Here is a 14,499-nt window from a genome sequence, read left to right on the forward strand (position 1 = left end):
GCTGACGCACTGACGCCGACGATTTCACGGGGGCATCAAAAAAAGAGACGTCGAGGAGAGAGGCCGGTTGACGCCCGTAAACTAGAAAGAATGGTGAGTAGCCAGTAGTGCGCTGTGCAGCGGTGTTGTAGGCAAAAGTCACGAATGGCAGGATGGTATCCCAGTTGGTGTGGTCAGCGTTGATGTACATGGAGATCATGTCAGAGAGAGTTCGATGGAAGCGCTCTGTGAGGCCATTAGTCTGAGAATGGTAGCTGGTAGTCGTCTTATGGATGGTGTTGCATGTGCGGAGGACGTCCCCGAGTATCTTCGACAGAAACGCCTTGCCACGGTCACTCAAAAGGACGCGTGGCGCTCCATGTCGTAGAAAGATGGCTTCCAGGAAGAAAGTAGCAATCTCCTCCGCGGATCCTGAAGGTAGCGCAGCTGTTTCGGCGTACCTGGTCAAGTGGTCAACTGCAGTGACGACCCATCTCTTGCCGCTAGCTGATAATGGCAGCGGTCCGTAGAGGTCAATCCCGATGACCGCGAATGGAGCGTCAGGACAGGGAAGAGGTTGCAGCAGTCCAGCCGGAGGTGAAGTGGGCCGTTTGCGGTGCTGACAGAGCGAGCAAGACGCGACGTATTTCGCTACGCAGGTGACAAGTCCAGGCCAGGAAAAACGACTGCGGATGCGTTCATAGGTCTTGTGAAAGCCGAGATGTCCAGCCGTGGGATCATCATGAAATGTCTTCAATATCTGTTCCCTGAGTGATCGAGGAGCGACAGGAACCCAACGCTGTCCTTCGGGGTGGAAGACATACCGGTAGAGGATTGATTTTTCACACTTGAAGTCCTTCAACTGGCGACGGGCTCGCGCGTTAGGAGGACGAGATGAGCCGTGAAGGCGTTCCATAATTGAGTGGCAGTAAGCGTCGTCGCGTTGGTGGGACGCGAACGTCTCAGGGTGGAAAGAAGGAAGACCGTTGAGAGCGGCGAGTGAAAGAACTGCAGAGGACGCGTTTACAGGCTCGGTGACGGATGGAGGCTGGCCGGGAACGTCGGACTGCGGTGGTAACGGACAGCGGCTGAGAGCATCTGCATCGTTGTGTTTCTTGCCGGATTTGTACGTGACGTCGAAGTCATATTCTTGCAGACGAAGTATCCAGCGACCTAAACGGCCAAATAAATTCTTTAACGTCGACAACCAGCATAAAGCATGGTGGTCGGTCACGACCGTAAAGTGGCGGCCGTGTAAATACGGTCGGAATTTTTGGATGGCCCAAACAACGGCGAGGCACTCCTGCTCAGTGATTGTATAATTTTTCTCGGCCGATGTTAGCGTCCGACTTGCGTATGCGACCACGCGTTCCTCAAAACGTTGTCGTTGCAAAAGAACAGCGCCGATTCCATGGCCGCTGGCATCAGTATGGAGTAGAGTGGGTGCGGACTCATCGAAATGACAAAGCACTGGCTCAGACGTGAGGGCACGCTTTAAAGTGTCAAAAGCCGCTTGGCACTCGTCTGACCATACGTATGGAGTTCCTGAAGGGAGGAGTCGGTGAAGCGGAGCCGCGATGGTAGCAAAGTCACGTATGAAGCGCCGGAAGTAAGAAGCCAGGCCAAGAAAGCTGCGAAGTTCTTTGGAGCGTTGGGGCCTCGGAAAGCGTAGGACGGCGGTAATCTTTTCGGGGTCAGGCCGAATGCCGTCTTTGCTTACGAGGTGGCCCAGTACTTTAATAGTCTTGCTGGCAAAGTGGCACTTTTTGGTATTCAGCTGAAGACCAGCAGCAGAGAGACACGTCAGAACTTCATCGAGGCGCTGCAAGTGGAGTTGGAAGGTTGAAGAAAATATGACTATGTCATCAAGGTAGCACAAACAAGACTTCCACTTAAGGCCCCGCAGAACAGTGTCCATCATTCGTTCGAAGGTTGCTGGGCTGCGAACGCTGCGGGGCGGTAACGGTCCATACGGAGGAGGCTGCTTGGGGGGCAGCGGGGGTGATGCCGGAGGCTCCGGGTTGCGGTACTTGGGTCATGGTAGTGGACAGGCGGAGCAAACGGCGACCCGAACGAAGCTCCAGTGGAACTCGACGGCGTAGAGGTCTAGGGGATCGAAAGCAATCTCCACCACTTTGTAAGGCAGCAGCACAGTTGTCTCGTCGCCTTTATTCGGCTGAGCCACGCGCTGAACGAAGACGACGCGCACAGTGATGATGATTATGTACAGGTGAAGAAGATGAAGGATTAATATTTTGCTCACAATATTCTCAAAGTGACCCAGCTGGATCACTCCAAGTTCTTGATCATGTGCAGTCGCGAGTAAAAGTTTGGAGACCACGGCTTCAGCAAAAATTTAACTATACTTTAGCGCAGCTCCGCGACCTGGAATTGGTTTAATAAATTGTAATGGTCAAGTACGCGCTCGCAGGCGTGTGCTCTTGATTTCAGCCTGAATGCACGGGTTGAAAAAAAAAAAAATAGATCGCGGCATCTTTGGTCCCCAAACTTTTGCTCGCGACTGTACAAAATCGCAGTTCTAGGTAATAATGAGATTCTGTTTCCTTGTTCAAACTAAACCGTCCCATGCATGCTCGCGATATGCGGCATCCTGTTCAATGACTCCAACCTTTTTGCCGTACCACATATCGCCATCATTCGTGACCATGCGGTTTACTGAAGTATGTCCTGATATTCTTAATGAAAATAATGTCTGTTCAACAGATCTCAAAGGCGACACTAATTACCAGCTTTACTTATTTGAGAATGCTTACTAATTAGTACTGTGTCCAGTTTTACTAACCGATGTTATAATTGTTCTGCCGTCATTTATACGATTGCTTCTACTATTATTCTACTGAAGTCAGTTTGTTACCGTAGAAGTATCCACGTGAAATAATTGCGCCATTTGTTTTTACTCTGCCCTTTTTTGACCAAATAAAGCAAGTCTGATTCACCAAATCGCAATCATTATCTTCAAACAATTGTCAATTCTGCGGTTCTGTGATTTGTGTGTACAATGTACATGTCCGAAGGACGTGTGACCCACTGGCGAAGGGTGGTTCCCAAGCTGCCACAAAGCGCTTTTTTGCCCTAATGGAACGCTGTACCTTAAACGCAAATTAATTCTGTATCTGTATCTGCACATAGATTTGTGAAACTTCGTTCGTTGGCTTCAAGTGACTTTGTGACTTTTAAAACCAAAACTTTCTTTGCGAACCGTCTCGAACTTTCCTGACCGTGGCTGGGTCCTGCTGTCTTGCCGAGTAGCTCGTTCGTGGGACAGCACTACCATCATTACGATTCTTCAGCTATCCTGTCTGGTGGCCTTGTTTTCTGCGGAATTAGTCAGCAATAGAATGACTAAAACCTAAATAACCAAATTGCAACAAATATATGTCATCAAGAGCACAATTGCTTTAATGAAGCACCCTTTTTGTCTGTTCTTCCAGCTTTTTGAGTCTGGCGCATTTGCCTGGTCGGTCTTTCGCCCTGTAAAGTGCAGTTTACTGCTGCACCGTCTCCAGAATAGGCCTGCTCTAGTCGGTGTGCCGACCTTGGGTACGGTGTCATAAGCAAACGGGGCAAATGCTGGAGACAGAGGGCATGCAGACTCTCGTTTTTAGAAGTTTCCTTTAAACGAGAACACCCGAGTAGCACAAAAGCATTTTAAAGTTAATAGTTTTATGTGACCCTTTTGCCCGCTTTCGTGGTCGGTATACTCGACGATTGGAATTTCATCGCCGATACAAAGGCCTCGTGCTCATAAGCAGCCGAGTTCTGGGGCGCGTTCGTCGCAAACAGTAAATAGATCATATTATTAAAAAACATCCTTTGATGCGATGTTAATTGTCACAAACCTATGAGTTCTAGGTATGACACTTGCGAAGGTAAAAGAAAAATTTAATGAAATTTCGTTAAAGGGACTGACAACTGGACAGAATGTGTTGTGAGATGTTGATGGAAATGAAAGGACCGCGATTTATAGTGACAGAATCCGGGACACACTTCACGATTTAAATAGGAATTATAATTTTAAATTTGTTAAGAAAGTCTGAAAAATCAGTAAGTGGCGCGGCCTGGCGGTGAAGTCTTGGTACTAGTAAATGAGATTACTGTAAGTCGGCTGTTATTAAGTACAGCTTACTTGTTGCTTAAATTTCAGTTCGTATATTATTAGGCTTTCGCGCTATGTGTGTTACGAAGTTAAAAACAAGCGTGCTAACGAGCGACGCTACCACAGTGGTAACGAGTGGAGCGTGTTGGGACTCGGGGTAGCGTTTAGGCCGGTGATCCTTACATCCAGAAGGGATGAGTAGTTCCGGGGTAGGAGCGAGAGAAAAAGGATTTATTCTACATGATCACAGTGGCTCTAGATATGAAAGTTCACTTCATGAGGGAGCACTCTGAATGTCTGAGCTCACTACATGTCCGAGCACCTATCAGAACACGTCAGGACACAAGAGGACCCCAAATGAGTCCGCTCATAAAGAAGTCGTCTTCCCTATGTAACCAGACTAGGGAATCTGATCACTGTGTCTCGGGCAGTCACAATCGTCGGCCGTTCACAATATCCCGCCCATGGCGTCGCACGGTTCCGCTGGATTCGGCCCCTAAAGTTGCAACCTCACCTTCGCATTCGCCGCAACTGCGTGGCCATCTGAGAAACCGAGATCGTCGCCGTTCCCACGGTAGTAATTCCACGAAAATGGCCCCTCGCATCAATCAGTGGCATCTCGGTGATGGTCAGCTTGTCAAGGTGGGTGTCGGGTACTGTCGCCGTCTGGACAGAGCTGATGAAAGGGGCTGCCTCGGGGGCGACACCCAAAGAAGGCGCTTTGCTGTCTTGAGACGTAACAAGCGGCAGAGCTGTTCAATGCATCGCGGCGCACATCAGGGCTGTTGTACAAGCGGGAATTTGCGTGTTAGTACCCCGAGGTCTGTGGTCTCTGTGAGATACAAATGCTATCGACGAATTGTGCCGTGAATGGCTACCAGAACTGCACTAATAGCACTTATGGCACATGTTTTCACTTAGCTTCGCTTGGCTAAAGAAAGAAAAATGCCTGGCGCATGCATCCAACAAAAACATAGCCTTCGAGGTCAGTTTGTGTTTCTGGGAGGAAGCCGTCGCTGGGGCGTAGATTCGGGTACCACCTGTTATTGTGAAAATAGTTCAATGCTTCATAAAACATAAATTTCAGGAACATCGGTTTGATAAACAAAATATTACTTTCTTCCAGCTAGAGCCACACATCGACAAGAAAGCATTGCGCAGATTCCGTGGCCTCTGTTCCTAGTCTATCTGTGTTTGTATCTAACCATTTTCCCGCCTACCTGGGTCGCTAGGTAGTCCGTGATCGAAGCTGTGCAGAGGTAACATGGTTCGAAACCAACCATCGGACCAAATGGAGTCACTGAGCATGTGGCAATGTGTACATACGTGCAACTCTTTAACGGGCTTCTTTCACGCCGACATGGGTCAATGTAAGATGCAAGTCGGGATGTAAACAGCGATAGGTACCGCTGTTCGAAGGAACTCTTTGACACCGACTTGGAGTACCTGGTATGTGCCACTCGGTGTGTGCTGGTCTTCAATGAACTTCTTTCATGCCAGCTTGAGTAACTAGGTATGTGCTATTGGAAATTTGCCGCTCTACAGCGACGAAAAATATCCCTTAAATTTATCCCATGCTGAGCGGAATCGAACCCCGTCACAAGGTTTTCTCAAAGATAGAATTCCGATGTATCAGCTGGCTGCGCCACAACTGCAGTGGGTATGTCCCGCTTTTCAAAGAACGCCTTTCAGGCTAACACTTTAGCGAGCTGCGCCATGAATTCACTAGGTATGTGCCACTCTTCAATAAATGTCTCGTGCCACTGAGTGTGCGGAAAGCGAAGGAACAATCCTCAGCGTTCTTCGCAGGCACCGGCGCGCCACTCTAATGGTTTCGGAGGCCACGCGCGGACTTCTCGACAGTGTCACTAGAGGGCGCAGTGTGTCCGGAAAGAAGCGCTAGAGTGGAGCCGCGGTTGCCGCATAACAAGTTTCCCAGCGTTCGCACGCATCGACGCGCCACGTATTTCGGAGGCCACGCGAAGGCTTCGCGGCGGCGGCGCTAGATGGCGCTAAGCGTTCCTAGGCAAAGCGTGAAAGAGCAGTCCCGCTGCAGTACACGCCTCATGCATAATTCGTTTCGAGAGCGGTAATATGGCGTGCCTCTATATTGATTCAGTGCCAACACATTACCCTCTACAATGATCGTGAGTTTGATTGTGTCACAACTCATTTATTTATTAATGTAGTTATGCACTCATAGCTACATTTCTTCTACACATATATATATATATATATATATATATATATATAATGTCACGTAGTAGTGACGCTGAAGTAAACAGTCGTAAAACTGTGTATGACAAAAGTGGTTGTTTATTGGGCGAACCTGTGCCCACAAAAGCAAGGTACACTCAAAGCACAACGATAACGGCGAACACAGTCGGCGATCGTCGAAAATCTGATCAGCGGCGAAACGCGTCGGCTTTTATACCTGAGTCATCGAAGGTTCCAGATTAATCCCTGATGCCCGCGGGTCTTCCACAAAGTTCTAGACAATTCGCGTCGGTCATACAATCAGATAACATAAGCGTCGGTGAGAACAGGCAACGGAAGGAAGCATCGATAACGTTCTAGAAACTTCCGATACAGGCGCGTCCTGCGCCGAGCGATAACGTTTAACATTTGTTAGCCGGTGGAAAACGGCCACCGGTGAAAGATAAACATGTATACGTATCAATATATATATATATATATATATATATATATATATATATATATATGTGTGTGTGTGTGTGTGTGTGTGTGTGTGTGTATTTATTGCACAATACCTCGAAAGGAAGGTATTGCGTGCACAACAGTACGTCATACGTGCAGGCTAAATCCCTTTGTTCTTGACGCGGCACGTTTCCAAAAAAATATTAGCCTAAATCAACTCTGACGCTTGCCTGCAGCTCTACACTGATTGCGACTGCATCAACATAGCTGACGACAACCACACCGAATTCGTGGTGGAGGCCGAACGGGTGCGCTGTTCTCAGGAATGCGCCGCCTACGGCTTCTACATGGTGGCGACATTCTTTTGCATGTTCGGTACCTTCTACATCAGCGCGCCGGGCATCAGCATCACCATCAGGTGGGCTTCCCTACACCTAATGCCATTAGACGCTCCAGGTGGTTGCTAAAATTTTGAAACGCGTTTCCCGCGTGAACGTTGTCTCGTGCGGGTCCGAGGTGGTTTACAAACTAAAACACTGTGGTTTGGGCGTGTGGCGTACCGGCCCTTTTGGTCAGACCGGAAGGCGCCTAAATGGTAGGTTGAGAGGGCGCCATGCCCAAGGAGAGCCAACAGCGGAGCAAGATCATCTATAGCTAATTAGTGTTGAAGATGCCATTGAGCATCTCACTTTTTTTTTAGAATACACGCATCTTACATCAGCTTAACTAAGTACAGAACGAATTTCCCAATTTGAAGCATTTTGCATCGAGAACTGCAGGAACATAGACACTTGAATTAGTTGATGAATGTTGATACTTGAAAAACAGCACTAAAGTTAACAGACGAAGATAAAGGAAGGACGGCTGCTTGTCGTTTTGTCACGAATCTACTTAATGAAATTACCCGTTCTTCTCGGCATTTTTGATAAAGAAGGGCAGGACAAATTTCAATCGTGGACTCGGCGTTGGACGAGTAGACTGGAGGACCTTCCGTAGCCGACGATAGAGAAATGACTTTGGAAATTGCTTGCATGCTTTCTTTCAGTTTTAGGGCATAATCAGTCGGGAGGCTCTGTTACTCTAGCGTTTTTTTTTGTAAGGTCGTCTAAATCCGCACTTTATCATTGTGAAATAATGTTTGAAAGAACGTTATCTGGAGAAGATGTGAAAGGAAGCACCTAAAGCCGCTGTCACTGTGGGCAACATGTTGACCACCACATTCCGTAAATCACCTGCTTGATGTATTTACCGGTAAATAAAGATGACAGCAGTCAAATAAACAAGTCATGCAGTAAATAGAAATTGTACGCTTAGCTCACGTACTTCTACAGCGCGAATAACGTGTTCTCGGCTCCGTTACGCCGAAACAGGAACAATGAATATAATGCCAGCCCTAATATTTCTTGCCTGGGTTGAATATCCACAGCCTACGATATAATGTTTGATTGCTTTGTTAGCCAACGCGCTGCTCAGCGTAAAAGCAGATAAAAGTGACCCAAGAGTAAGTCTGAGGAGTTAATTAGCGTGTTTGACCTAACTAGACATTCGGCTTGTTTGAGCCGCCTTTAGACGTTCAGCGCTGTTGCGAAAGTGTCGTGTTCCACACGCCAATTTTTATATGCAGGTGCGTCTCGGCAAAGCAGAAGTCTTTCGCCTTAGGAGTGCAGTGGGCCTTTATACGTCTCCTGGGTACGTCATTGCGTAGTTCGCTATGATAGAGGGGGCAAGCGGCCATCCTTGACGCCATTATTGTGGTTTCCCGCCCACCATAGTCCCCCACTTCTCGCCTACACACACACGCGTGCCCGGGATAGTAAAAGATATGCAAATCCAAAGCACATGTTGTTAATTAAATGCTATAAACATAATATCGCGTTGGTGAAGCAGCGCACTGACCAGGACAAGGAGGAGAGACATAAGAATACACGACACTCGCAACTACAGCGAGTGTAATTTGTTGTTGCGTATCTCTGCCTTGTCCTGGCCAGTGCTCTGCTCCACCAACACGGTACGATTAGTAATCGCCTACTCGCCCAACTTTCCACATTACAAAATGCTATAAAACTAAAGGCAATCCGTACAAGTGTCTTCGTTGTGGTCCTACGAAGCCTGTAATGTCCCGCGATGTTTCTGTACTAAAGAGTTCACAAGCTATGCCGAAACGCAAGCAAATACGCTCGGCGAGACGCCGACGCAGCGAAGTATGCCACGAGGAGGAGGAGGAGGAGGAGGAGGAGGAGGAGGAGGAGGAACAACTTTATTAAAAACACTCATGTCAATGAACGTCAGGAGAGAAATCCTTCGCCGTCGGCCGGTATACCTTGCGACACAGCAGCAGCAAGGGCTTGACCGATGATGTCCTGCTGGACGCTGGGGTCTGGGCAAAGCCACGAGGACGAAAGCGATATTGGTTGGTTGTCGAAGGAGGAGTCGTGCGGAGACGCTTAGGCCTAAAGAAGTGCGACGCGAAAGGACAGGTTGTATATATATATTCGCTTCATTCAGTGCTTCATGTCTGGCCTAATGGAAACTGGCTTGAGCGCACGTGCTCTCATATGTGTTACATGACGTGACGCATGTGGCTGTTTTCTGAAAGAGCTACTTCGCTTTGGCCCGGGAGAAGCATAAATGTGTGTTGGGTATCTCATCTTGTCACTGTGCACTTTGCTTGGTCCTTCCTGTTTGGACTACGCAGTGGCCTGCAGTATTGTTTAGTAAACAAATACGTGCTATTGTGGTTATCAAGCAGTGGCAGGGACTTTTAGCATTGTAGTCGACTGCTGAATTTTTGTAGGTGATGTCAAGTTAGTAAATAAGGAAAAAAAAAATCCGGCCGTGTTGTCAAGCTGTCACTAGTATTATTTTAGGACAAGCTTGATGATGTCTTATACCATGAAGCGCTAGCGACACCCCCATTGTTTTCTTTAACTCCCTCAGCAATTGGACCATAATGGACGCCTTTCTTACTGCTTTTGGTTTTTATTATATTTATTACAGTTAGCAGGAGTTAAGTCGTAGGCTCGGTTTGAGTGGTGAAATGTATTTGATGCGTAAGTGTCAAATGACCCATTGAGCGAAATGCTGCTGCACTAACGTGAAACCTGGGGAGGTGCGAAGCATGCATTGATGCACCGCTAATGGACTCGTACTGCCTTAAGCAATGGATCATAACCCCGTAAACGCGGCATCCCCATTACGAAGACCAAAGAGAAGTGAAATTTTAAGCTGGAATGATGAGCGGCAACGCAGCCAGCTGTGGAAGACGACGACGACGACGACGAAAGCGGGAGCAGTGGCACGAGCGCGTGCTGAGCGCGAGCGCGAGCACGAGCCGCTTGCTTAACGTGACTACGACGACGACGACAGGAGACGCCGACAGCCCGTGCGCATAAGGCGCTTCGCACCTAAAACAAATGTGACCTAATGGTTAGAGCATCGAGCTGTTGGGCTGGAAGACCAAGGTTCAACCGGATCGTTGGGCGCGTAACTGCGTAATATTTATTTCGTGTGAATGGCTATTCAGCAAGCCGCCATCAGCAGCAGTATCCACGGTCCGGAATGCGCGGGATGGTTCGCAAAGGAAGGTTTGCGCATGTCTATATAGCCATAGTTCACAATCATCGACAGTCTCGCATAATCCATGCGTGGCCGCTCGTTGCGAACCGTAGCGCTTCCAATCGCCTTAGCTGGATTTCAAGTGCAGAAAAGGTTAGCCTGCTTAACGTCCCTGGACTTAATCACGAAAAAGTCGGTACTTAATAGGTACCTAGCTTGATAATAAAGGTTAAAATTGTGCCATTTTGTTTATTAAAGAACCGCAGGTTTTTAAATCGTTATGAGAGAGGCTTGTGCAATTTTACGACCGTGCGTGAAATACTGTTTACAAGCAAGGTGTCTATGGGTATTTTTTATGAAGTGCATGAGCGGAGGTTCACTAAGTACAGTCGCTAACAGCTTTTGCTTTGATACATCGGCATTTGCCCAACTGTGATTTAATGCTCGTTATTAGTGCTATTTCAAACTGTCGAACTTTATTTTTTTTTTTATTTCAAAGTACCTCTAAAGGCCCTCAGAAAGGGTATTACATAGGGGTTGGGGCTAATACAATACATTAGCATTACAGCTATTATTAGACATATTATAGTGAAATCGTAACACTATTGTAAACAATTAATGTGGATCAATCAATAATTAAATTTAAAAAATATTTACGAAGTTACGCGTACAGCAAGCATAACACAAAATAAATAAAGAAAATATACATGTGCACTGAATTCAAGTTACAATACATTGAAAATTGGTGCAGAGCATATATGTTATCAACATCCATACAACGGAAAAACCAGAAGAATAAGCAAAACAATAATTATCGCTAAAGAGGATCAAAATAAATTTCAGTGAATACAAATGGTGAAAAAAAAAGTAAGAAAATCCACCGACGTTTACGATACTCCCTAATGCGAAATTTGAGCGCTGCTGTATGTGGAGGTTTCATTTCGCGATATATTTGCTGGCGCGGCACGTTGGTCAGCGCGGCACGCTACAAACTGAGCGAAGTGGTGGCGCGACTGCCTCGCTACAATCGAGAGATCGTGAAATGTGGCGCTTGGGTGACGTGTGGGCGCGATTCATAGCCGCCGCCGCTGCAGACAGACCTCCACTCATGCAGCGCTTTGTTTCTATACACACGATGCGCGCTACTCTGCGCCACCTCGTAGCCAATGCGCGCTACTCTGCGCCACCTCGTAGCCAACGGTTTTGCTATAGCCTCCTCCTCCGCTTTCCGCCTCGCACTCTCTTCGTTCTCTTCGCTATCGCCGTCTTTCATCTCTCGCTGCGCTCTTCGTTCGCTTTCATCATTCGCTGTGTTCATTCGCTCGGTTACGACGAACCACAGCCGACTCTCGCCGCAGGGACGGGCGCCTAAGAGCTACGCTTTAAACCGTAAATGTTATTCCGCATGCTCAGTGTGCAGTAGCTCCTGGAGCTTGGCTAGCGATGTGCGATGGCAGATTATTTCAATCTGCTATAGCCAATCAGCATATTTTATTTCTTCCCGACCGAAACGTTTGCGGAAGGAAAGATATTTAAACCACACTCGAAAGTACTTGGTTGCGTATTCCGAACGTCACACCGCAATCATCAGGCTGAACGCGGTCATGTCAGGCTGAACGCAATAGCCTATCAGAAGATGTTCGAATCGCAGGACGCCCACGCGCATTCGCTTAGGCTCGCTCCTTTTGGAGGTGCTTTCGTGATTTGGCGCTGACCGACTTACCTATTGATGTTTTTGTGAGAATAAAAAAACAAATACAGAGCTTTACGTACACAACACGAATCGTAGTTATATACGAGTATGTTCTACGCATGCGCAGCTTTGATAAGCAACTGTGTTGCGTATGTAACGCCGCTGCGTAAAGTAAACTAAATATGTGTATTACGCCGACATGGTTATGCTGCACGGGTGCACACGACGTCAAAAATTGGCTTTTGTTCACTGATTGGCTCAGCGGCCAACCGGTACAGTTTCAAGTGGGCGCACCGAAGTAAACCTGCGAGTTTTGGGCGTTAATAAAGCATCTGAAATCTGCGCATAACTCATTTTATATTGACCTGACTATCTTAAAAGAAAGTACATCTAAATACACGTTGTTAAGAAACACGGCTCTTATTCCTACGCCTTTAAATAATTTTATTCGAAATCCAGAACTTCGCACTTACACACTTGTTAAACAATTTCATAGGGAGCAGGGACCGCGGTTTTGTAGCGATGCTTCCGCTCGATTATAGCGCCACTCTTATCATACACCGTTCACGGCCAGATGATCGCTTTGATAATGCGGGCGGGACGTCGCTCTGACCACTGACAAAGCGCGAAAAGTGCGAAAAGGAATATTGTCGGAGAAGGAATCACTACAAAATCGCGGTCCTGTAGTATTCTGTAAGTGTCCACCTAGTTCTGTAAGTGTAAGGGATATTATGTAAGTGGCCACCTAGTGGAGATGTCCATTTCAGAGAAATCAGTTGGGCTTGTTGGTTGAGCATCCTAGAAGGCTACAGCGCGGAACCAACAAGGACGAAGACAGGAGAGGCACACAAAGACCAGCGCTGTATTTTTTTTTTCTTTGTGTGCCTCTCCTGTTTTCGTCTTCGTCGGTTCCGCGCTGTAGCCTTCAACGATGTCCATTTCGTCTGCTACTGAAGTTCCGATTGGCTCGGCTGGGGTGAACGTCAGAAGGAGACAGGCGCTCCGAGCCAATCAGCACTTCAGCAGCAGACGATATGGACATGCCCACATGGTGGACACTCACAGAATACCCCCCCAGGACAGCGTTCTGCCTTCCGCTGCTGGCATGAGCGTTGTGCGCGTGCTTACTATACAGGGACACTTGCGTTTCTTAGCTGTTTTAGATGCGAAGCATCTTATGCTCGGGGCTATGTACCTCCCTGAATCCGCCGTGCGGCGTCCACACCCGCACTGCGCATGCGAATCCTCCTCCCCCTCCTCTCCTTGTCTCATATCCTCTCCTCTAGGCATTCCTCCTCTCCTCTCCGACGCTCCTCTCCTCTCCGTATTGCGCAACGAATGGCAACACCTGCGGCTCCGTGCGCGATAATGCGCAGCAGCTTAGGTTAGAGGCGCGACGGTAGGCGCCCCAGAGGCACCGGCAACAGTCACCAACGCCGCGCGCGTTCAAAACGGCAACGGCATGCACAACAGTTCTGCGTATTGCTGGTGCTACTGGATGTCCAAGGTTATACAGCTGATAGAACTACCTTGAGTCGACCCCCTGGCTGCTTCGCATACTACTCAGGGTTCCCCTACGGGAAGATGGTCTAATTTTTTTGTGTGTGCACTGGACTAAGCAAAAGGGACAGTAAAGGAGAAGCTAACGTTAAACAATATTTACTTGGACGGTGATTAACGCCTTTTGTTTCCTGTCCGTTTCATATCGTGCACCATTGAGCGGCGACACCTGCAACGCTGCTATGGTGCCACTCCTTCGCACGCTAGCGTTGTGAGACGCCTGGTAGCGGCCAGGGGCGCTGTTCCTTCTTCGCAGCAGAAGATGCCTTGCGTTTTGCTTAGCAAAAAACATGTCGCACTCGCCTCTTGTCACAGAACGCCGACCGAGGAGATTCAGCACGGCGCTAAAACTTGCCATCGATATCAATGCCTCTCGCATGGGGCGAAACTGCCGAATGTGTGCCGAACTGCCGAAACAAAATAGGCAATTTGTGATCTGAACTTTCCGAGTGACGTTAACACTGGATTAAGGGCTTTCCCTCCGTCCAAACGCAGGCACCATTCCGGCTCCACTCATCTTCGGCAAGACAGTGGACATGGCCTGCGAAATATGGTCGTCCGTGTTCGACGGCGAGACGAACGACTCCGGCCACTGCGCCATCTACAACAACGCCGCCCTAAGCCGCAACATGGCCACGATGCTGGTGCTGCTGAAGACCATGTCGGTGATGCTCTTTTCGTGTGCCAGCCTCACTTACCAGCCGTCGGCGGGAGGATCGCTCTCATAAAACTGCCGAAGCGCGCCATTCAGGTTGCTCACGCTTACTCTGCGCGCGTTCGACATCCGCCTACTTTGGTGCGCGGGCAGGATGCGCACAGATAACGTTGTCACGCTGCTTGCCGTTATCATTCTTCGCTCCCCCGTGCTCGTTGCTGGCCCAAATTTTACAATGCAGGATACGAGCAGACAACGTTTCTTCAATGCGCTCGTCTCGCT

The 14,499-nt window shown here is 48.3% G+C and overlaps 1 protein-coding gene across 1 annotated transcript in view; it reads left to right on the forward strand.

Moving 5' to 3' along the window:
• The window catches only part of LOC119432459 (solute carrier organic anion transporter family member 4A1-like), a 48,896-nt gene extending 34,606 nt beyond the window's left edge, over positions 1–14,290 (forward strand). The window contains exons 9-11 of the mRNA XM_049658243.1: positions 6,991–7,172; positions 8,379–8,443; positions 14,058–14,290. Of these exons, the coding sequence (XP_049514200.1) occupies positions 6,991–7,172; positions 8,379–8,443; positions 14,058–14,290 (480 nt within the window). The remainder of the gene's footprint in view (positions 1–6,990; positions 7,173–8,378; positions 8,444–14,057) is intronic.
• Positions 14,291–14,499: the final 209 nt, after the last annotated feature.

This window comes from Dermacentor silvarum, chromosome 11 (assembly GCF_013339745.2).
Source record: "Dermacentor silvarum isolate Dsil-2018 chromosome 11, BIME_Dsil_1.4, whole genome shotgun sequence".
Classification (NCBI taxonomy): domain Eukaryota; kingdom Metazoa; phylum Arthropoda; class Arachnida; order Ixodida; family Ixodidae; genus Dermacentor; species Dermacentor silvarum.